This window comes from Melopsittacus undulatus, chromosome Z (assembly GCF_012275295.1).
Source record: "Melopsittacus undulatus isolate bMelUnd1 chromosome Z, bMelUnd1.mat.Z, whole genome shotgun sequence".
Classification (NCBI taxonomy): Eukaryota; Metazoa; Chordata; class Aves; order Psittaciformes; family Psittaculidae; genus Melopsittacus; species Melopsittacus undulatus.
The window spans coordinates 68,927,974-68,952,092 of record NC_047557.1 but is presented as its reverse complement, the minus strand read 5'-3'; the positions used below and the strand labels follow the sequence as shown (position 1 = coordinate 68,952,092).

The 24,119-nt window shown below is 40.3% G+C and overlaps 1 protein-coding gene across 1 annotated transcript in view; it reads right to left on the bottom strand.

Moving 5' to 3' along the window:
• Window positions 1–22,128: 22,128 nt before the first annotated feature.
• Window positions 22,129–24,119, bottom strand: part of FBXL17 (F-box and leucine rich repeat protein 17) — a 284,908-nt gene continuing 282,917 nt past the window's right edge. Inside the window, exon 9 of the mRNA XM_034073123.1 lies at window positions 22,129–23,873. Within this exon, the coding sequence (XP_033929014.1) occupies window positions 23,736–23,873 (138 nt within the window). The 3' untranslated portion in view covers window positions 22,129–23,735. The remainder of the gene's footprint in view (window positions 23,874–24,119) is intronic.

Genomic DNA, 24,119 nt, shown 5'->3' with positions numbered 1-24,119 from the left:
GTGTGTGAATACTGTAAGACCTGACTTGATTTTCTAGCATTTATAGTCTCAAATTTACCGTATTATGATGGCTCATTAATGAGTGTTACAGCTAGGATGTTTGTTCAGCCTCTCCTTGCATGCTGTTAAAACTGCGCTGTTGTAATAGCTGTAAGCCCACAAGATCTGATCTCTGCTCAGGAATATCTATGTGTGTTAAGAGTATTCGATTTGTCAACAGATGAAGTTACAGTGGCTTGTAACTCATTCATTTTGATGTTTATTTTCTGTGGAATTGCTCTCAGGGGTAGATCTTCCTTCCTGATGAACGGTTCCATATTCACTCCTCACCAGCTGTTCTGTATCCCTGAATGTTTCCTGGAGTGAGAGAAATGCATAGTCCCTAGTTTGCTTGATTACAACCTGTGACAAAGAAAGCAGAGTCCAGCCTACTGTTTTAATCAAATGGTTATGAGAGGAAAGGGAGGAATGCTGGAAGAAAGAGATTAATAAGGTGTTTTTTTTTCTATTGTTTCAACTTTCCCCAGTGTAAAAGTGTAGTTTGTGGACGCAGGTTGAGTAGAAGGTCCTAATTACTCTCTTGGTCTTGACTCAAGAATAATTCTGATTGCTTGGTTCAAAGGATGTCACTATGAATTGTGTTATGCTAGCAGAAGATATTCTCTTTCCTTCACCCCATCTTCCCTAAGCAGGTGATATTCTGTTCACAGCAAGATTTACATAAATGCCTGCATAAAGACTGCAGCCCCCAGTGACAAGACAAATAAAAGCTTAGCAGTGAGGAAAACTCAATTAACTGAGCCAGAGCTACGTGTCACATACTGTCTGCTTATCACAGATCTGATTAACACACACATTGGACTCAAGTCCTGAGTGCAGGCTAATTCTTTAAAGAGAACTACAATTAAATGAGAACAACAGGCCTCTTGCAATACAAGTGTTGTTGTATAACCTCCGAGACTCATTTCCAGTGACTCTGTGCTGCTCCCTTTTTTAATTTTTGTTTTGGGGCTTTTTGTGGGTTTGTTTTTGTTCTTTTTTTTCTTTTTTTTTTTGTTTTTTAGTATGGGGTCTTTTACCACAACTGAAAACAGAAGTTGCAAAGCGAGCATGTCTTGATACCTTAATAGGTTTTCTACTCTACTGGGACACCTTATCTCTTGAAAGTTTTAAGTTGATACACAGCATAGCAGTAAAAAATTAATTATTATTAGGGGTTAACCAGGGACCTGAACGGTAGAAACCAATCCAGTTGTGTATAATTAGACAGTAGCTACGTTGTAATATTGAAGCTGTAAATAGCCCCAGCGGGGACTCTGACAGAAGGCTGAGGTGTTTACAAGGCACAAGAGATGCTGCCTTGAAGTACATAATTTCTGTTGCCATAACTGTTGCTGATATAATGGATATGTTCATTAAAATCAGGATTATTTGTTTATCTGTCTTCTTCTATCACAGGCTCTTCCTCAGAGAGGTGAGACAATGTTCTTCCCATACAAATTTATAGAATACACCTCTTTTTTTGCCCAGTCAAAGCAATATTAAAGCTTCAGTTTACTTATTACTAACCAGAGGTCTGCTCTCTGCTGGGAGGACCAGCTTCTCTGAACCACTTGAAACAGCTCCACAGAACCCAGAAGGGAAGGAAATATGCACACATCAATTTTTAGCCCTCCACTGGGTCTTATTAAGTCTTTGCCTGCAAGGCACAAGCTTCTTTCCCTGGCAGGGTCATGATGCAGCCTCTGTGTGCTTGAGTGGACTGGCTGAAATCTTAGCCTGGGACTGTCTTGTGTCTAACTGAGGAGGAAGGAGCACCAGAAAGGAGCTGTCATAGACTGACCACAACCCCTGCTCCTCACTCCCTGTGCCACTTTTACACAGGGATGGGGTGAAGGAGTTGGGAATGAAGGAGAGATGTTGAGCCTGCGTGAAGGAGTAGGTGGAGGAAGGCGTTTTAGTTTTTGTCTTTCTTTCTCACTTTCCAAATGCATTTTAATGGACAATAAGTTATTTTTCCCCAAGTTGAATCTGTTTTGGTTCTGACAGTAGCTGGTAAAACACAAATACAGCTCACTGTATCTAGGCATTATTCCTTGACTTCAAGCATGTGAACATGTACAGGAACACAACAGAAGACACTAGGACTACAACTGTAGCAATATCAGGTAACTAATAATAACCAAGCAGATAGCATCTCTGCATAGGGTCTTTATAGCTTGTTTCCAAGTGGTGACACCACAAGGCTGCCAATACGATGACATCTTTTCTAGCTATGCTAAATGCTTCATGATAGCTCCATGCCACTGGAAACAGTGAAGGGACTGTTTTTCACAGTTTAGTATTTCTGGGTGTGCTTTACATGTTAGCTAAACCTAATTTTTTCCCCATTAATACTGTCTATCATGATTCAGGTTAAATACATACTGAGCATTTAGCTGTAGAGGATGCTGCTTCAGGTGTCCTCATGCTGGTATTCTGCCATCACTATTATGCTACAATGGATTACTTGCTAGTTTTGAAGCAAATGTGAAAAATCACCTAGGAGTTCAGAAAGTGGAGACCTAGTGTCAGGCTACAGAGAGCAAGCATGTTTGCATGCGTACTGAAAGCATATGACTAGTAAGTCAGTTGCCTGTGTTGTTCCTGCAATGACAACTTCAAAATGAACTATCCTTGGAAAAGAGTAACTGCCCTATAGGCATCCATAAAATATATTGCTTAAACTGCATTCTATCAAGGTTTCCATGAACTACTGTATCTGAGAAAAGATTAACTCACTAAGAGAAAACAGCTTTGCCTGCAAGAAATAAGATCAGTGTTTTTCTGTTAGCGTTACTTGTAGTCTAAATATTTCTGTTATCACTGCTGTTATCTTCATCTGTTGTGACTCATTATTTCAGATGTCAAACTTTCCTTCTGTCTTTGGTGTGTATGTTTACCCCCCTCTATCTTTATACACACACATATTTATTTTAGTCATTTATTTCCATCACATTTATATTAATCCCAGAATTATAAGAACGTTTACACTTTTTTTTTCCTCCCTTCTTTATTTCCCTAGTCTGCCTACCAATTCCAAAGTGAAACTTTAGGGCCTTGGATTCCTGATTAATTGGTCAGATCGATGTCTTCAAGACAGAGTAAATGTAATGAGTTGGGCACACACAGCTTGGTTGACAGCTTGAAGGATAAACAATGGGTGTGATATTGGATGCTGCCAAAGTCTGGCAAGGTAAGAAGAAAGGCTCAGTACAACAAGGGCCAGTTTGAGATCTCTACAGGTCAGGCTCAGTATCAAAAACTCTGGTTTGCCCTCATAGTTTTTTTTTGCTCTCAACATTCTTTTGTTGGTGGTGGTGTGTTTTTTAGGAGTTTTTGTCAAAGCCTTTCAGTCTGCTTTGGTGTCTCTGTCTGTGCTGTGGCTAACCTGTCACACTGACTGCACAGGCCAGGCTCTGACAAAACCCAAGCAAGCCAAACATACACCTCCTGATTTCCTGCTTGATGATAGCATCAGAAAGATAATAAAAAATTTAAAAATCCCAAATCATGAGTAGGTCCTGCCTAGTTCTGCTGCTCACAATAAATCTTGTTCAAGGATATTCCACTGTCACCAGTGTCTAGTTGCCAAGGATGAGTCTGGAAGTCAAAGCTTGTAAACCCCATTCAAGGCTAAAAGTTCTGTCAAAGATTTTCTTTCTTCAAGTGATTCCAAGTCACAATCAGTAACAGTATCTTCAGATTTTATGGAGGCTCATGAAGGGAAAGCATCTTGGCAGAGTTGAATAATAAGACAATAAGAAAACATTTCAAAAGAAATTAGTACTGTGTTCTTAAACAGTATGGAAATGCTATTGCAAACCAGCTCATGCCCAAGTGGAAAGCATGTGCACTTAATTTGAAATATTGATTTCATGATTTAGCACTATCCACAATATTGACATATGTCCCTGAATCAGGGCCTTAGAGTGTGCAGTTCTTCCAGAATCAGTTCCTGGAGGAGAATGGCTCTTCTAATTAGCTATTTCTGCCATTCCTCCATAACCTCTTCATTTCATATGTTTGGAGTTTCACATGCTTATGAAAGAAAAATAAAAGCATTCAATAAGAAGGCAGGAAACAGTGAATCAATTCAGTCCTGTCCTGGGTTCAGCAGTAGCAGACATTTTTCTCCTTCTTAGTAGCTGGTGCAGGGCTGTGTTTTTGATGTTCAGCCTGGCAACTGCGCTGATAACACCGATGTTTTTAGTTGTCGCTAAACAAAGTTTACTCTGACCAAGAACCTTTTGAGTCTCATGCTCTGCCAGGGAGGAGGAGAAGCTGGGAGGAAACAGAGACAGGACACCTGACTCAAACTAGCTGAAGAGGTATTCCACAGCACAGCACGTCATGCCCAGTATATAAACTGTGGGGAGTTATCCGGAAGTGCTAGATTGTTGCTCGGGTCCTGCTGGGTATTGGTCGGTGAGTGATGAGCAGCTGTATTCTCTTCCCTTGTTATTTCCCTTATCATTATTATTATTGTTGGTAGCAGTAATGGTGTGTGTTATACCTTAGTTACTGGACTGTTCTTATCTCAACCTGTGGGAGTTACATTCTTCTGATTCTCCTACCCATCCCTCTGAGATCTGGGGAGGAAGAAGGGGGGAGGAGGAGTGAGCAAGTGGCTGCATGGTTCTGAGTTACTGGCTGGACTTAAACCATGAGAGGTCCTTTCTTACAAGACATTTGATCTTGGGTTATGCTGAGTACTGACAGCGCACAAAAAAGTCACCACAGAGCCATTGTACTACTCAATGCAGCTTGTCATTAAAGCAAAGCAAAAGCTTTTCTGCTTATCCATGTTTTCACATACCAAGAAAAATCTGAAAGTATAAAATAGCATAATTCTTATTTAAAGGGGTCTTGAGAGACTGGAGCATTTAATATTCAGCAGCGGCAGCACAAAGCAGACACTTTTTTTTTACTATCCAGCTTTCTTGCAATATTTTTTAAAAGATGACAGCAGTACGACACAAATTCTGGGGAAATGCACTGTGGAGTCCATTTGCACTGGTAAGTATGTAGTTTCAGCAGGCATAGCTCTTGTTATATTCAGAGAGGCCGTAATTCTGTTACTGAACAGAAAATTGACAATTTCAGCACCCCATTCCATCCCCAAACAGATGAAAAAATCTCAGTATAGCTTCGTTATGTTTCTCCAATTACAGTGACTAGAAAACAGGGAACAAATTTGCTTGTAAATTATCCTGTTATTCCACCCCATAAAAATATATGAATACAGTTTAGAGGTTGCCTTTCTGGTATTGATACAGTATTGCTACCTATAAATAAATAAATTCTGTGAGATTGGAAAGTATAGCGACTTTCATGTAAGAGTGGGAAAGCAATTAGCTCAAGGTCACTTATAGGTCAGACTTGCTCAGGAGGAGAATTTGGTTCTGAGCTTCTGACCAGGGCAATGAGATTTATATATCTGTGTTTGTAGATATGATATTTGTTTAGCATGTCTGTCTGGATAATATTTGTGCTGAACAATCAGGAAAGCAAAAATGAAAGAGCCAAATGTCAGCTATTTTATGTTTATGTGTACAACAAAAGGGAGAGTTTACAAATGTCAGCAATTTGTTTTTGTGTTCCACTCCCTCAAAATATCCTGCCACTAGAAACTGGATCTGACAAGAAATTAATCCATATCGTGATCTAATTATAGTTGGAAATATGGGAAAAATGTAAGATGTCTAAAATATTTAATTGTGAGAAGTGTCTATTAAGCTAGCTTTGCAGTGGATTTACAAGATCTTTAAACACTTGTGATAGGTTTGAAATACCCAAATAACCAGCAGACTGCAATTTTCCTTTCTGGGATACACATGTAATCCACAGAAAATTCCCCTCTCTGGTTCTTAGAATCCAGTCCAGGGCCTGGATATTGGGTCTCTTAGTTGTCATTGCAGGGGTACATAGAATCATAGAATAGTTAGGATTGGAAAGGACCTCAAGATCACCTAGTTCCAACTCCACTGCCATGGGCAGGGACATCTCACACTAAAGCATATCACTCAAGGCTTCATCCAACCTGGTCTTCAACACTGCCACAGACGGAGCATTCACTACCTCCATGGGCAACACATTCCAGTACCTCACCACCCTAACAGGAAAGAATTTCTTCCTTAGATCCAGTCTAAACCCCTGCTGTTTAAGTTTCAACCCGTTACCCCTTGTACTATCACTACAGTCCCTAATGAGCAGTCCCTCCCAAGCATCCCTGTAGGCCCCCTTCAGATACTGGAAGGCTGCTATGAGGTCTCCATGCAGCCTTGTCTTCTCCAGGCTGAACAGACCCAACTTTCTCAGCCTGTCTTTATATGGGAGGTGCTCCAGTCCCCTGATCATCCTTCTGGCCCTCCTCTGGACTTGTTCTAACAGTACCATGTCCTTTTTATGTTGAGGACACCAGAACTGCACACAATACTCCAAGTGAGGCCTCACAAGAGCAGAGTAGAGGGGCAGGATCACCTCCTTCAACCTGCTGGTCACGCTTCTTTTGATGCAGCCCAGGATACAGTTGGCTTTCTGGGCTGTGAGTGCACACTGCTGCCTCATGTTCATTTCCCCAAGTCCTTTTCCGCAGGACTACCATGAATTTCCTTTTTACCCAACCTGTGGCTGTGCCTGGGATTGCTCCCATCCAGGTGTAGGACCTTGCACTTGTCTTCATTAAACTTCATGAGGTTGGCATCAGCCCACCTCACAAGTGTGTCAAGGTCCCTCTGAATGGCATTCCTTCCCTCTAGCATATCAACAGAACCACACAGCTTGGTGTCATTGGCAAACTTGCTGAGGGCACACTCAATTCCATTGTCCATGTCAGCGACAAAGATATTAAACAAGACCGGTCCCAACACCGATCCCTGAGGGACACCACTCGTTACTGATCTCCAGCTGGACATTGAACTGTTGACCACAACTCTTTGAGTGCGACCATCCAGCCAGTTCTTTATCCACCGAGTGGTCCACCTATCAAATTGATGTCTCTCCAATTTAGAGACAAGGATGTCATGTGGGACAGTCTCGAGCGCTTTGCACAAGTCCAGGTAGATGACGTCAACTGCTCCACTCCCGTCCATCACTTTTGTAGCCCCGTCATAGAAGGCCGCCAAATTGGTCAGGCAGGATTTTCCCCTAGTAAAGCCATGCTGGCTGTCACCAAGCACCTTGTTGTTTTTCATGTGCCCTAGCATGCCTTCCAAGAGAATCTGCTCCCAGATTTTGCTAGGCACAGAGGCGAGACTGACTGGTCTGTAATTCCCCAGGTCATCCATTTCCCCTTCTTGAAAATGGGGGTTATATTTCCCTTTTTCCAGTCGTCAGGAACTTCACCTGACTGCCATGATTTTTCAAATATGATGGCCAGTGGCTTTGCAGCTTCATTTGCCAGCTCCTTCAGGACCCGCAGATGGATTTCATCAGGTCCCATGGACTTGTGTACATTCAGGTTCTTAAGATGGTCTCGAACCAGATCCTCTCCTACAGTAGGCACAAGGTCTAAGTTTTTACAGTCCCTGCGTCTGCCCTCCAAGTCTTGGGTGCTGTGGTCAGAGCCTTTGCCAGTGAAGACCGAAGCAAAGAAGCCATTCAGAACCTCAGCCTTCTCCAAGTCCTGTGTAGCCAGTTCTCCCGAAAGCTTCCGGAGGGGGCCTACATAGTCCTTAGTCTGTTTTTTAGCTGCTACCTACCTATAAGATCCCTTCCTATTATCTTTAACATCCCTTGCCAAGTTTAGCTCCAATTGGGCCTTACCTTTCCTAAGTTGGTCCCTAACTACCCTGACAACATCCCTGTATTCATCTCAGGCCACCTGTCCTTGCTTCCATCTTTTATAAGCCTCATTTTTCTGTGAATTTTTCTCAGCAGCTCCTTATCCATCCATCCAAGGAGGTCTCCTGGCCCTCCTGCTGCACTTCCTTCTAGTCGGGATGCAACACTCCTGAGCTTGTAGCAGGTGACCCTTGAATGTTAACCAAGAGTCTTGGGCCCCCTTGCCCTCTAGGGCTATATCCCATGGAACCTTGCTAAGCAGGTTCCTGAAGAGGCCAAAGTCTGCTCTCTTGAAGTCCAGGGCAGTGAGCTTGCTGCACGCTCTTCTCACTGTCTTGAGGACCTCAAATTCGACCATCTTGTGATCACTGCATCCAAGACTTCCCTGGAGAGTCACATTTCCAACGAGCCCTTCCCTGTTGGTGAGCACGAGGTCAAGCAGGGCACCTCTCCTCGTCGGCTCCTTTATTGCTTGCAGAAGGAAGTTGTCTTCCACACAATCGAGAAACCTCTTGGATTGCTTGTGCTGGGCTGTACCGTTGCCCCAAGAGATGTCAGGGTGGTTGAAGTCCCCCATGAGAACGAGGGCCTGTGAGTGTGAGGATTTACCTATTTGTCTGTAGAGTTCTTCATCCACAGATTCCTCTTGATCAGACGGTCTGTAACATATCCCCACAGTAATGTGTCCCGTCACTGATTTCCCCTTAATCCTGACCCACAAGCTTTCTGTTAACTGATCACCTGTCCCCAGACAGAGTTCCATACTCTCCAGTCTATCCCTAACATAAAGGGCAACTGCCCCTCCCCTCCTACTGGGCCTGTCTTTTCTAAAAGCCTATAACCTTCCATTCCACCACTCCAGTCAAAGGTGCCATCCCACCATGTTTCGGTGATGCCTATTATATCATAGCCGCGTAGATGTGCCCACATCTCTAATTCCTCTTATTTATTCCCTATGCTACAGGTATTTGCACAGGGGCATCTGATCCGAGGTCCAAATGAAGCCAGCTCAGTGGCTGGCGTGGCTAGAATATTACTACATTGCTCAGAGTATTTATTAAAGGTGCTGGCAACTGACTGGGTGTGTTGGGATGGAATGATGCTCCCCTCCCCCAACACAACTAGTTTAAAGCATCCTTGACAAGTCTGGCAAGCCTCCCAGCAAAGCCACTCTTCCCTTTCTTTCTCAGAGCAGTTCCACCAGCCGCCAGTAGGCCTGGCCTACAAATGTGGGCCCCATGTACAAGACACCCAAACCCTTGACTATGACACCACCCTTTTTACCATTTATCAACCTGTCCAATCCTCCTTGCCTTTGGAAGGTGTTGCCCTGTGTCCTGAGCTCCAGAACCCCTGACCACCTCTCCCAGAGCTCTGTAGTCCTTCTTTATACTCCTCAGGCTACTACTATCTATATCCCTAGCACCCACATGTATCACTAGAAGCAGGTAATAGTCTGTGGGACTTACTAGAGCAGGCAGCCTCTCCGCAACATCCCTGATCCGTGCCCCAGGTAGGCAACACACCTCCCTTGTGACCGGGTCAGGGCGACAGATGAGCACTTCTGTCCCTTTCAAGGCAGAGTTCCCTACTACTATAACCCGCCGCTTTTTCCTGGCGGCACCAGTAGAGATCTTCTGTACCAGTGCACCAGCCGACTGTTTCTGATGCAAGTACATTTCCTCATCAGCCCCCTGCAGGACAGCAAAGCGGTTTTGGGTGGGTACAGCAGATTTAGGAGGAAGCCCCTTGCTTTTAATTGCTCTCTTTCTCCTTTTGTTGTTTTTTTTTTTTTGTTATTAATTCCCAGCTTCCCTGATCAACAGCCCCCTTCTTTCCTTCATGAGTTAGAGGGGAAGCTTGAGGCCCCTGTGCTGTTTGGGCCTGGAGCAAGCAGTCCTGCTTCCTCTCAGCTTCCCTGACATCTTGCAGCTTACTGACAGCATGCCGTAGCTCAGCCACCTGCTGGAGGAGGACCTCCATCAGGGAGCAGCGAGCACAGCCCTGCCCATTCTGCACCTTTCCCTCACCAGACCAGTGCAGGCACTCTCTACACTCCAAGCTCTGCACCGCAACCTCCCCACTTACCGGCTCTGTCTGGGTGCCTACGCTGGCCACCACCGGAGCGGCCGGGGCAGAGCTCCCAGACCGGACCCTGGTCGTATGGCGAGTGCTCACCATCCCGCTCACCTGCCCACGCGAACTGCTGCGCAAACTGCCTCGACCCTCTCTGTTTGCCTGCTCTGTTTGCCACGCTCCCTGGGTAGGTTTTTAACCACTCACAGCTGGTGCCACTCCTCCTATTTCCACCCCCGGTGAGTCACCTCCTCGCGGTAACTGAGCTCTTTGCAAGTCCTGTCGAGGACTTGAGGTTCCCTCTTCAGTGGCTCTTGTTGCTCTGAGGTGAGGCTTCTGGACGCTGATCTCCCCCAGCTCCGCTCCGGTGCCACAGGCGTCCTTTCTCAAGCCACCCCCCTCAGCAACCCACAGAGCTTCTAAAAGAGGAACCCAAAGGTAGTTCCTCTTGTGGAATGTTTAAAAAGTTAGCCTACTAAAGAAAACAGTTGACTTCTTCTGAAAGTTTTGAAGAAATAGGTATCTGTTAATTTATTTGAGTATTCAGTAATATCCTTGGTGATAATGCTAACTCCATGACTTCTGACTTCAGAATTGACCCTGCTGCCACTGTTTGTAGCCCTGAGATTGGTTTGTGTAGCCCCCTTTCTCTGAAGTTCTAGCTGTATTTTCCCCTGTTGGGCATTCCACCCCTGTTATAGTTTCTTCTGTTTGAGTAGCCACAAGGTTAAAAGGTGCAGACTACAACTTTCTGTCTCTGGCAAGAGAATTCCATGAGAGCCTCTAGGACTCCATGGGTTGTGAGGAGAATAACAACTCTCCTAGGAAAAGCACCCTCGGATCATTACTGCCCAGTAAAGATTAAACAAAGAAGGAAGGAAGGAGGGTTAGGGCATGGGCAGAACCACTGCTAGGCTGGCATCGCACCATGGGCCACCAGTCTTCATGTTTACTTTGCTTTCTCGTCATGCTGATGGCAAAAAACATCAGTACAAGTTGTTTTGGTTTTGTTTTTCGTATTATTTAAATAGGGTTTTAAAATTGTAGCAAATATTTTCAGACAGTAATGAATTGCTTTAACCAAATATTTCTATAATTTTTTACATTTTCTTGGATCAATTAGGTCAAATGTATCGCATTTCAGAGGACAAACTAATGGACCTTATTTGCATTTGTATTAAACCTGCAACATTTACAAGGCTTCAAAAGAAGTGATGATAAGCCTCCCCATATTCTTACCAGAACAATGTATATAGCACCAAGAAAAGTAGGAATCAGGGTCATTGTTTTGTATCTGGCAGAGATAGTAATACTGGCGAGAAATCCTTACAAACACCATGACAGTGATTATGTTTTTAATGGTTGACTACAGCCAGATTTCACAAGTGCAAATGACTACCAGAGGCACCAGACTCAGCAGGCAAGAGAAAACATGGATTTGGGGTCTCTAGTGATTTTACCCTCATATCACTGATGTAAATGGCAGTCTTCTTCCAACAGGAGGTCATTAGGTCAACTAAGTGGTTAAGTTCCAAACAGCTTAATTTGAGTCAAGGGGACTGCATGGTTGTACAGCCATGTGAGAATATCATCAGGTCTCACAGGCTTGCAGACAAATTTTGCTCTTGTTTAACTTAGTGTAGAGTATGTAGAGTAAGAATAGATTCTCGTCATTAGTGCAATTAATCCAAATATATACCATTGTAATCTTCAGCAGCATTCACCTATTCAGAAGCATGCGCTCTTTCTATTTTGTGCACATAACTTCCCTTGACATTAACAGGAGGGGATAATAGACATGGAAATGTAAAGAAAGGTTAATACTGTTCCCCGTGACCTTCCTAGAGACATCATATTTTCTCAAGCTGACCCCTCATTAGGCTGAAAACTGCAAAGAAAAAAACCCAGTTTCTGCTGCTTTTTTGTTCACTTCAGAGACTACAGACATCTGCCCTAAGTACATTGTGTTAATAATTATTTTGAGTGTATTCTAAAAATCCACATCATTCCCAAAGAGGGGAAAAACACAAAAGAAACCCCAGGTGGTGAGGGAGGACAATATACGATATTATAAGCAGAGCTGCAGCTGCCTGCCGTGATTGCCACTCAGAGATAAAAATCATTCCTCACACTTTAAGACAAAAGTAAATGGCAGTTTGCAATGTTAAGAACCCCTGTGGAAATAAGATGAAATGAGACGAGGCTTCCAGACCTGTGAGAAAAATCAATCTGATGGAAAATTGACAAACTTGTTTAATGTGTCGGCACAAGATCGAGAGTTGACCCATAGAGCCCTCCACTTAGGCATACCGTGATGTTACTGTCAGTTTTCTTAATCTGTTCAATTACACAACAGGATCTCAGAAGGGACTTTTTACCAAACATCACTTTAAATTAATTTTTCTCCTTCATGTTTTAAACTTGTAATTGTTCACACCCTCTTTGCAGCAACATGGGTAAATAATTAAAAATCCCACTTGCTTATCAATGTAAATGCTATAGAAAGAGCAATTTAAAATTTTGATTGGAAAAATAGAAGGTTTATTTGATTAAAAAGAGAAAAATGCTCACCTCATTACATGTGGCCAAATTCATGTCCGCAATAATTTCTCTAAGGCAAAGGTCTATTGTTTTTCTGTTTTGGGGGATAAAGGAATAGTAGTAAAAAGCAACACACCATCATTTTTATTCCATTAGGAACATGAAACAGTGCCCTTTTTCACAGCTGCAGGCCACAAAGTGAAATAGAGAAGGGTTTGAAATGGAAGAAATACTACTGTGCTGAGCTGACCCTAAATGTCTGCTTTTTTCCTTGAAGAAGTGGAGCAGGAATGGAGTAAGAAGGGAAAATGATGAAGGATCCAAAAGATGAAACAAATTTAACTTTGAAGGTAGGTAAAGCAGGATTTAAAAGGGAGGGATTAAAATCCAATGGCTGGAGAAGTTGGCTTTTTCCTACTTCATTATTTTATTAAATTCAGCTTTGAAACAAAAGATTATTTTTTCCCCATATTTGTTCTATATAAAGTCTAAAGTGAAGGCCTCTGAAACTGAGCAGAAAGAGCACCAGGAATGTGGTCTGTCAATTGAACTCAAGTGCTAAGACTCATTTAGATTGATAGGTGCAGTGTTACAGTGCAGGTGTTACAGTGCTGTGCTACAGCGCAGATGCCCAGCAATATTATTTAATAGGTTTATTCTCAGTATGCATGAGTACCAGCAGTAACATAGCTTTCTATTAACAAGCACACTCACAGAGAGTATCCCAGCAGCCACAGTAGTTTGCCATTGATTTGGAGAGGGCGTAGATCACATGATGAATCTTGGTTTCGTTGATTTCAGTGGAAAAAGGCTTTACGCCAGACCCTTTTCTGTTTGTCTGTTTTATGGTTTGTTTTTTCTATTGACCTGATCAAAGCATGAGCATTGAGAAGAGACTGCATCTAGGAAGAGGACAGAAGCAAACAGCTTTATTTTTTTCACCAAGAAGGGATTAAGAGATTTTCCTCTTCGCTTGTTAGAACAACTCGAAAAACTTCTTAATGCAAACACTTAAAACATAAAGAAGCATCAAATGTGTAAGGTTTTTTGTAATTTTTATTAGAGGTATTAATATTATAGTGTCAACAGCTCTTGAGAGAACAAGATACAATCTAAATAGATAGCACTTAAAAAGGTCTGTTTTGATGTATAGTATGTTCTTGGTCTGAAGATTTAAGGCAAACTTTAACTGTAATTTATATTAAATATATGCTTTATTACTTTGTCTTGCACTGCTTCCAGACATAGCTTTATTTTTAGCACTGAAAATAATTTCTAAATGTTTTGTCTTGTATAAGGCACTGCTAAGTCCCACTGGAAATTTGCTAGAAAGTAGTATTAACTCTTTTCTCACTTCCTGACTGACCTGATGAAGACCTTGTTGATATTTTAGCACAAAGCACTTTATAAAAGCAATGCTTCTCAATGAGAAAATGTTATTTATTCTCTCCAGTAGCTTTTTCACAGGCTTAAAAAGACCTTCAGCCTCTTCAGCATCTGGAAATTGACAGAACTTGTTAGACTGAATAGTAGATGCCCTTATGTTTGTGGATTTTTAATGGTCTTTGGCACTCTATAGGTCCTCAGTTCAAACTATGTACACTGAAAAGGAACAAATGCTGACCTAGTGGCGTAAGGAGGTAAGTTCCAATGTGGTGTAGGAACTAAGACTATAAACGAGGTTGAAGAGGCCCAAATTCATTATATCTCCATTATGAAGGATTGTCAGATAGGCTCAACCACTCCTCCAAGACTGATCCATTAATCCAAGTGCAGAAGTGGCACATTACTGGCTAGTGATTCCAGCTGCTAGTTCCCATGTATTACTTACTTGGAAATTACAAAAGACACCGGAATTTTTAGATATACCCTATGTGTCTAATGGCATTGTTTTTTAAAAGGCTAAGATCCATTTTTTCTCAAAATTAGAAAGGTAGTAGCTCTCCTCTTTTATGCAAGTTTTTAATGGATCTCAATGCTTTGTTACTTCGTCTACAGAGAAGATTCAGAAATGCAATTGCAAAACCTAGCACTGGAAATTTGTGACAGTCCCGCAAGGACTTTGCATCCATAAACCAATGACTGGATTACACTGATCCATAAATGCATTTTCTCCTATCTCTGGCTAATGCAATACAAGTAGTCTTTCTACTGTTAACTATTTCTGAAGCCACACACAGGAGAACATAAATGAAATGGCATATTCAGACAGAAAGGCCATCAGATAATTTGCTCTTTATGCTAACAAAAGACTTCAATAACTATTTTTGCAGGAAGCACTAAGTACAGAAATATTCCTTAATTGAAGTTACACTTTCAGAAAATTTTGGTAAAAAGTAGTTAGTCATTTAGACCATAGAGGGAATTCAGATCATAGAACTTCTGCTCAAGAGCAGGAAAGCACAGCTCATGAACAAGCTGTGGGGTTGAAGTTACAGACTTCAGTTTACCAGAAGTTTCCTCCTTTGTAAGAAACTGGGAGCCCTTGTGATAATGCCAAGTCCTCATCACTGTGCTCTTTGTGTCAGCCTTAGTACCCTCACTGCCTCATCCCATCCCACTGCTACCCTTGCTTAGCACCTGGGAGAGAGGCAGGATGGACACAGGTCTGTAATTACACGTGCTGAGTGTGCAGTGGTGCCAGTGGTGCACACCTCCTGGGTGCCTGGATGTCTGGAAGGGGCTGCTGCCCTGCAGTGAAGTGAGTGAGACCTACTGTGGCAGCAAGCTGATGCTCCGGACACAGTGCTGTGCAGGATCAGGGTTGTGCTTCGGGACACAGTGAAGCAGCTTCTGATAGGTGTAATCTGCAATAACAGATGAGCCATGCAGCTTATGTTCATATGAGTAAATTGAACTTGTCCAGGACAGCTTTCTGGTGCTGAGGCTGATGGGTACAGGACAATGTATGTCTCTGCCATTAAGCCTTCCTGCCCTCATGAAGCAGTGGCTGCATCCAGGAAGCCTAAGAAGATGACTACTTGGCATTGCTAACACTGAACTTGTTTAGGAGAGGGTCAATAGTCATGCGCCAAGAGCAAGCTGGTGACTGCTGGAGTGATCTGACAGCCCAGCAGGGCTCCTGGCACTGCTCATGTTCTTAGAGTCATAGAATGGTTTGGATGAGAAGGAAACATAAAGCTCTTCCAGTTTCAACCCCCTTGCCATGGGCAGGGGCACCTTCCCTAGACCAGGTTGCTCCAAGCCCTGTCCAGCCTGGCTTTGAACACTGCCAGGGATGGGGCAGCCACAGCTTCGCTGGGCAACCTGTGCTAGGGCCTCAGCACCCTCACAGAGAAGAATTTTGTCCCAGTACCTGATGTAAATCTCCCCTCTGTCAGTTTAAAGCCATTCCCCTTGTCCTGTCACCTTGTCCCTTTGTAAAAAGTCCCTCTCTGCCAGGAGAAGTGCACCAAGGTAAGTGTAGCCGCAGAAACTAACACCACATGTGGAAAAATACACAGTGCCTAGTCAAGGGCCACCACCACACAGAAGCTGTATCTGGTTTTCAGACTGGTTTTATACTCCAGCCTTACTGCTGTTTTAAAATACATTGGTCTGAATGTTCCACAGGTTCTCTAGGCTCATATGCCTTCTATTGCTTCAAAGATGCTGCATTAATTGCTGGGTTCTTATTTTTCTTAAAATGAAATTTGAAAACTTGTAATGAACAAACCCTTCTCTTGTTCTTCTGTTGGGAATATTATGAAGGTATTTGGAGTCTGGCATTTTTTTCACACTTCTGCAGGTTCATTAAAAAGCAATTTTTCTTTTGCTGCAACCTTTTTAGTTGCTATTAAGGATTTCCAGGTGCATTTTCTCTCTAAAAAGGGAGCAAATCCTTCCTTTGTAGCAAATTTCTCTTAAAGAAAACCAATTTTTTTTTCCTATTTTCCAACTTGCTCATTCATCTCAGTATTTGAGCATTTTTCAAAGCATTGAGCAAGGTGATGGAAACATTCACTATATTTGATTCTCATATGTCTACAAAAAAGATATGAACCATTTTTTTAATACAAATATTACTTTGCTGTCTATTTTAGAGAGAGAGGAAAAAAAACATTACTCCTCTCTTAGAGGGACAATTATTCATTACATACTGTTTCAGAGACCATGCCTCATATAATGTTTTACTGTGATCAGAGCGGTGACTGTAGACTGAAACAACAGCATGACGACAATCCTTCAGCCTGCCAAAGGTAAGGACTGAGATGTTGATCTTGATTCACGGAGAATCCTGAGCAAGTCACTTGGGAGAAGTTACTGTGTTCTCTGGAAATTACTGTCACTAAGAAATTTCTTGCAGCTTTCTCTAACAATTGGTGTCTTGAAAACACCAAAGGCTGTATCACTTTGCCATACGATACATTATGAAAGCATGATATTATATTTTCAGACGAGAAGCCTTTATAACTACATAGCAGCTGGAAAAGACAAATAATCTTGGTTGAAAATTTTTCAGTTTCAGACTTCTACAGCTTATTTATACACAGTTTTTATAAGCTATATTGCAAGACCTGCCAGAAGATGGCAGTTGTAACAGTTCAGTTTTCTGTTATTGATGATTTTTTTCTCAGAAAGAAATTTGAAACATTTCAAAACATTCCATCTTTTAAAAGCTGGAACACTTAGATTTACTTTGCATAATCCTGAGAGCCTTTACAGAAAAACAAACCAAAACCTAAAGAAAAAAATATTTGGTCTGAGTTTGTTTTTAACAACAGTGGAGATGCAGCTGTTACACAGACCTTTATTTCAGTGCTACCTTATTCCAGCTTGTGAAAGTGTCTCCAGGCAAGCAACCACAGCTGCAGTGGTAGGACTTAGCTGTTTATTTATGTTAATCTGAGCCTAATGTAGACAAAGATACAGAGGAACAGCTGAGCTATTTGAATGCTCTTCAGCAACTCAAGTCATCTACACTGATTGCATCAGGAACCAGCCACGGGTAAGTAAGAAATTTGAAATAATTTAGTGCCTTCAGTTTGTGTGACTTGGAAAAATTAAAAAAAAAAACCAGCAAAAAAACAAAGTAAAATGAGCTGTCTCCTAAAAGCAGGACACTCTTGGTATAATTGTTTAATGAACAACCAGTGAATTCTTGTAATTAATTGCAATACTTGTACTCATTTTCTATCCTTTCTTGTCTACTGAAATGAGGAACAGCCCCTGTTATTTGCATGAGACATTAGGTTGAAGTATTTCATGCAGCAATATGACATGTTGGAAGCTCTCTGTTCTAACTGTTGTGTAACATCTCATCTACAAGATTGCTGTTTCCTTAGTCACTTTGTCCTTCAGTTCCCTTGCTGACCTGCAGCCCTGCAGCAGCAGATCAGCCAAAGTAGAAGTGCTCAGAAAGAGGGTATAATGTTTTTAAATAAAGAGTATAAATTAGTAACATCACAGAAACACAATTGCAAATGAATAATCTTTTTGAAGTCTGGATATTTGACATATTTATAGGTTTCTTACCTTGAGGTTATTGATGTCTGTAGTTTAGTTGAAGATATTTAGTGGAGGCAGTCAGTTTGGCTAAAATGTCTTGGCTGTAGAAAAAACAACTCTGAAGTGAAATTTCATAAGTTTTTCTCATTATGTAATCGTCCTGATCTGTAGATATGAAACAGTATTTTATTTTAATCTTGCTTCAATTTAGCCTAGCAAGCATAAGATATATAAAATATAGATAAATTAAAAAATCCCAAACCACTGATATTTTAATATTTCTTTTATGAATGGAAATTAAGAGATTTTCATTTGCTTTGGACTCGATGTCAGCACTGAATATTTCTGCATTCCTCCCCCCCACCCAAAAAAAAAAATGAAAAGAAGTTGTGTGCAGTTGTCTGATCAATAAGCAGCTGTCTGTAAAGCTCAGTGTTTTGCACATACTCACTTGTCAGCTCAATCCTACTTCCCAGGGACAGAGTGGCTAGAAGCAGAGAAAAGATGATATAGTAGCTCAAGAACATTTGAAGCATAAGAGATTACAGTGATTTGGGAGCTTAAGCAAATATTTACCAGTAAGTCCCTAGATTAAGTTTGATGGACTTTCATAATTAAATGTCTATTTCTTTTCCTCAGCAGAACCACAGACAATTTAACAAGTGGAACTGTTTATAATGTACCAAGCAAAACTAGGAAACCACCACACAATTCAACTAACAAAGGTTCTGTTCCTAACCTGAAAGTAGGCCTCAATTTTTTTTGGCTTGGAAACCTCATTCAAGGTTTGGACAAACACAAGCTCTAATTCCTCTCCTCCAATCTGAAAATCAGTTACATGCAGAGACTTCACATATTTATCAATGAAAAATAAATGTTTTGCAATCAGTGCTTATACAAACTGAAAAAAAAGAGGGAAAAATACTTGAAACCTCTGCTTTTAAAAAAAATATATTCAAACCCAGAAAGCCCCTATTTTAAACAAATTGTATTATATTCTGTAGTCTCATGATCAAGTACAATACTGACAAAAGATAATTTCTCATACAGTTTTGTACAAAGAAATATTACCAACAAGTATATGGTAACCCAACAGTCAATGCTACTTTTCCTCATCAGATGACTCAGTTGTACTTTTGAGAGCCAGCTGATTTCTGTAACCCATGAAACTGAAGAAAAAAAGATGTGTTTGTAAATGTCTATAGTTATTACAATCTTAGGTAACACTACCAAACATTGGAATGGCCATATGAAGTCATCAACTCAGCATTTTCATTAAGATAGCCATAATCTGCTTATTCTGCATTTCCCTACATGATAACCACAGGAGAAAAGACAAAGAAATTACAAGTGAAAAAAAACCAAAAGGCAGGGTGAGAAGAGGAAAGGAAAAAGTCTTCAGTCAAGGAAAATGTTTTCTACAGCTTAAAAAAAAAAACCAAACAACCCTGAACTAAACAACAAGAAGACACACACACAAAAAAAATCACTGAGATTAGCAAAATACAACCACTCTCACAAAACATTACTTGGTTTTTAAGTGGTGAGAATCTATGGGCGATAGCATGCTCAAGCCTGGAGCATTTCTCAGTGCATTTGTGGTTTGAAAAAGACAGTTTCATAAGTCTGCTTCTAAATTTACCAGAACTTCAAATAAAATTCCAGTCACCCATACTGCCAATATAGCAGGTCACTCATGGAGAAGGCTGGGAGAAAAACAACTACTGGATGAGAAAAGCAACACTGCTTTTAACAATTTTATTCCAATGAGTTTTTCAATGAATCTGTTTTAAAGTCACTTTCTGTTAATATGGAGTTTCATAAATGGGCAGCATAAACCATCACCTAATTTAAAATATAAATCTGAATATAGTCATCATAGTCTTTTTATGTATGATTTAAAATTGTTATTTTGCAATGCATTGTTTTATTAGGAAGCATTTCTTTATCATGAAGGTGGTCAAACAATGGAACAGGCTTTTTAGGGAGGTGGTTGATGTCCTAAGCCTGTCAGTGTTTAAGAGGCATTTGGACAATGGTCTTAATAACATGCTTTGACTTTTGGTCAGCTCTGAATTAGTCTGTCAGTTGGGCTAGGTAATCATTGCGGGTCCCTTCCAACTGAAATATCGTATCCTGTCCTGTCTTATCTGTTCTTGCCCTATCAAATTGTGTTTTATCCTGTCCTATCCTGTGCTATCCTGTCTCTGTCTATCGTATCCTATCCTGTCCTGTCCATCCTATCATCTCGTCTTCTATGTATTTGCAGTCATTGTCCTTTTCTTGTTCAAGATTACATCACCAGAAGATGCCTTCTTAACAACTTGCTTTGTGCCTCTGTTGTGTTTTCCTGTAACCATTGTGTACATAACCTGCTGCTTTTCTTGGTTTTGTTCCTGTCAATGCTGCAGTTTATTAAGCATCAGAAAGGCCGTATTTATCTCTTGAGAACGTGTATAGACTCCACTGAGCTCATGTGGAAGCTAGCTGACAGCCTGAAAAAAATTAATTATTGGTAAATTATTCTTACTGGGGCTGCTTTTCCATTCAAAAGTGACTGCAACTTGATTGCCCAAACACTGTTTTTGAAAACCCAGTTAGATAGATTGGTAAATATAACAATTCCACGAAACTACCAAGAAAGACTCAAACTCTTTTTCACGACCTACAGTAGCTACTTACATACTTTCTGTGAGTGAACCTAGTGGCATTCTGGTGCCATGTTTGAGTTTTAAAGGTTAAGCAGAGTCAGTTACAGAAGACCTTTGTGTAATGGTTTTGAGAATGCTGAAAGTCACCCCAAGTAGCCACCTGTGGCCCTGCTGGGATCAGTTGTTCTCACTGGTGATATTTTTGACAGAAATTCATCTTGTCCCTGCTCAAAGATGACTAGAAGCTGCGTAGTCCAAAAGTCAGCACTTGCTGCGAAGCAGGGTATGCCAGCTTGGGTGTGCCAATTCAGTAAGTTTCCCAATAATCTGGAATCCTCATCAGAGTGAATCTGATTCTGCATGTTAAACACCACTTTTCCTGCTGGGACACTCCCCTCCACACTGCTGTTAAGTGGCAAGAGGCAACCACCAAGTGAACTATTTGAGTGGCATTTAATTATACCTGGATTTCGAAAAGTGAATGATTGAAAATAAGGGTTATCTGTGTTTTTTTCTATAACCACCTATTCCTTAGTTAAGAAAGCACATAAGAGTTTGCCTTACCCTCCTCCTCTGCAGATTGAACAAGCCCAGCTCCTCTGGTCTAGAAACATCTCTGGTAAGACATGATGAGTCACAAGTTACCTACTTTAGTGCCAGGTTCCCACAAAGATTTTGAAGGAACAAATGTGTTTTCTCAGTAAAGCAGGCTTGTGGAAGCTAGGAAATTTACCTGTGACTTTTGGAGTTGACTAAATTTTCAGTAAGAGAAAACAGCAGCAAGCTTTCTTTTTACAGGAGGCAATAACTTTTCATTTTCCCCTAAACAGTATTTCTCTAAATGTCATTTAAAAATTCAAAAGTGCACAACACTGTCCTTAAGTCCTATAAAACTATTTATGAAACATTATTATAAGGAAATTAACACTGCAATTAGAAGAACGTATTTCTATCTAGAATTCTTCTACCACATAATCTTCCAAATTATGTAAATTACAAGATCTATGTAAAATTAATTAGCCACACTGAGATCTATAAAGATTAATATGTTCAGAAAAAATTGCAGAATCACAGAATGATTAAGGCTGGAAAGGATCTTAAAATCATCTATTTCCAACCCCAAATAAGAGAGAGATGAATAGCTGGTAAGAGACAAAATTCCTGCAAGTGATGTAATGGCAGAAGTGAAAAGAAATGACCAACTACATCTGTAATACATTGAGTTACCTAGTATTTCAGATTGAAAAAGATCTCTGGAGGTCATCTAGCCAACTCTGTCACTCATGATGGGGCCAGGTTGGATCAGTTTGTTCAGGTCCTTGTCTAGATGAGTTCTGCATATTCAAGGATGAATATTTCAGTCTTTCTTTTGGCATAATCTAAGTACAGCTAACAGCACAGATAAACAGAAGACGTCACATCTTTATCTTCTTTTATTAAAACTCATTGCAAGATCAAAGGTTTCACGAAAAAATAGAAACTTACAAATTCTGTGAATAGTTTTAATGCACTCATAAAAAGACATTAGATGAAAAATGACTGAGATTCTGTACTATTTCTGCAATATAATCCATTGCCTGTATTCTGAAAATATTGTGGCCTTTTTTTTTTTTAGTAAATAAAAAGCCTAGCATTACACATGTTCACATATATTTACCACTTACTTAAAGCAAAAGCTTTACCATATATATTTTTTTTTCAGAGAAATTAGTTCATCCCCATTTTGAAAAGACTAATAAGAAAACAATCAACATGCTCATTGGAATTACTGTGAGCTGATGTTTCTGTTTTAGAAAATCATGCTATGGAAGTCAAGAAACAGTTCTACAGAGTTATACAGCCATAGTAAACAAGCTCCTAGGTTATGCTGCGTTAGACTTTCTGAATTAGCAAAACGTTTTGAAAATAATTGCAATTCCTCAGCTGAAGCTTAAGCATTTCATACTTTGGCTTAAGATGCTGTATCCTTTGAAAAACAAATACTCAGTGTTACACATTCTTAACCAAACAGTAATACTCTGAAGGTTAATGTAGCTTCAAGTTGAAGCTGCAATGTCTGTATTTTCACTATCCCCTTGTCTAATTGAACTCCTTGTGATGCACAGAAAATTAATCTGTTTATGTATTTACTCTGGCTATTTTGCATACACTGTGTTATGAAGTGTCTGATCCTGCAAAGTGATACCCAGGATGGGACTTTTATTTAGATGTCCTTCTCGATGTAAGCACTTTTTGCACTGTAAACTCTGTTGTCAAATAACAACCATACATGATATGAGAGCTTATACCCATTTATCTGAATTTCCTAATTCAGTAACATAACAGCATAGTCAGAGAAGAAAAAAAAAATGCTTTTAAAATTAAAAAAATATTTTAATTTTATTTTTTTTTTTCCAATCAGATGTGTGAACATTGATGAATAATTTATTTCTGATGGTGTATTCAATTACTGTTTCACTTTATGAAATGGAAACTGGTTATCAGTGTTAGGTGAAGCACTGTTAACTCAAAAATAGTGAGGTGGAAACATCTGGAAATCCCTACAGAGCCTCCTATTTTAAACAACACAAAGTGAAAGAAGATATAAATTCCATTGAGCAATAGAAAGAAGTAAAATTATCCATTAAATACTCATTCTGTCACTGTCATTTACTAAGATTTGTTTTTAAAGTAATGATTTGTCTAATTATCAACATGTTTATATGAAAATAACAAATCTATGTAGATTTTCTTATTACTGTGCATCTTTAAACTCCTTGTATATCTTTAGTAAATAATAAGCATCAAGTTTAGCTCCCAGTTGCAACACAGGACTCTGTTGATCAACTGCACTGTCTGCAGCACAAATCAAAGGAAACGCACGTGACCAAGGCGAAGTAAGGTAAACAGAGAAAATCAAGCTTAAGATCTATAACTCAAACTACCCAGAGACCTAGTAGAATTTCACTTCAAGAAATCTGCCAAAGGCTTTTATATATTTTATGCAAACAAAACAACAATGCACTTCAAGAGTCTTGCTTTAATATTAGTACTTAGTTACAGTACATTAAAGTCAGTGTACAGCTTTTTCCATTTTATTGTAATCTCTGTAAACTCACGATTATATTGCATCACACAAAAGGTTGTGAACCCTCTGCAATCCCCATTAGATCTACTGAATGCAGTAGAGTGGAACTGCTATGATGGTATAGGAAGTTAAGAGGCAGTAGACATATTGGGTGTCCAGCCCATTTGATAAGCCCGTTCCAATGTCCTCTTGCAATCCTGTAGTACAGTACTGAAGGTTATATGTGGATACTGCTGCACTAGCTGTTCCACTGTGGCTTCATTCACCTGCAATTGAAAAAAAAAAGGATCTGTGATGTGAAAAGCTGAATAAAAAACCAACATCTTGCAAGCTAAATGAATGATTGAACTTTAGATTCCTGGAAGGACTTGCAGGATTGGGCCCTTTTTTGATACTACAGGTTTGGATGCATTTATCACAAAACAAATACACAAAATGTAATGTTCTGCCGGGAATTAAAATTAAAAAAAAACCCAACCCACAAAACAAAAAAACAAATCAAACCCAAGCAC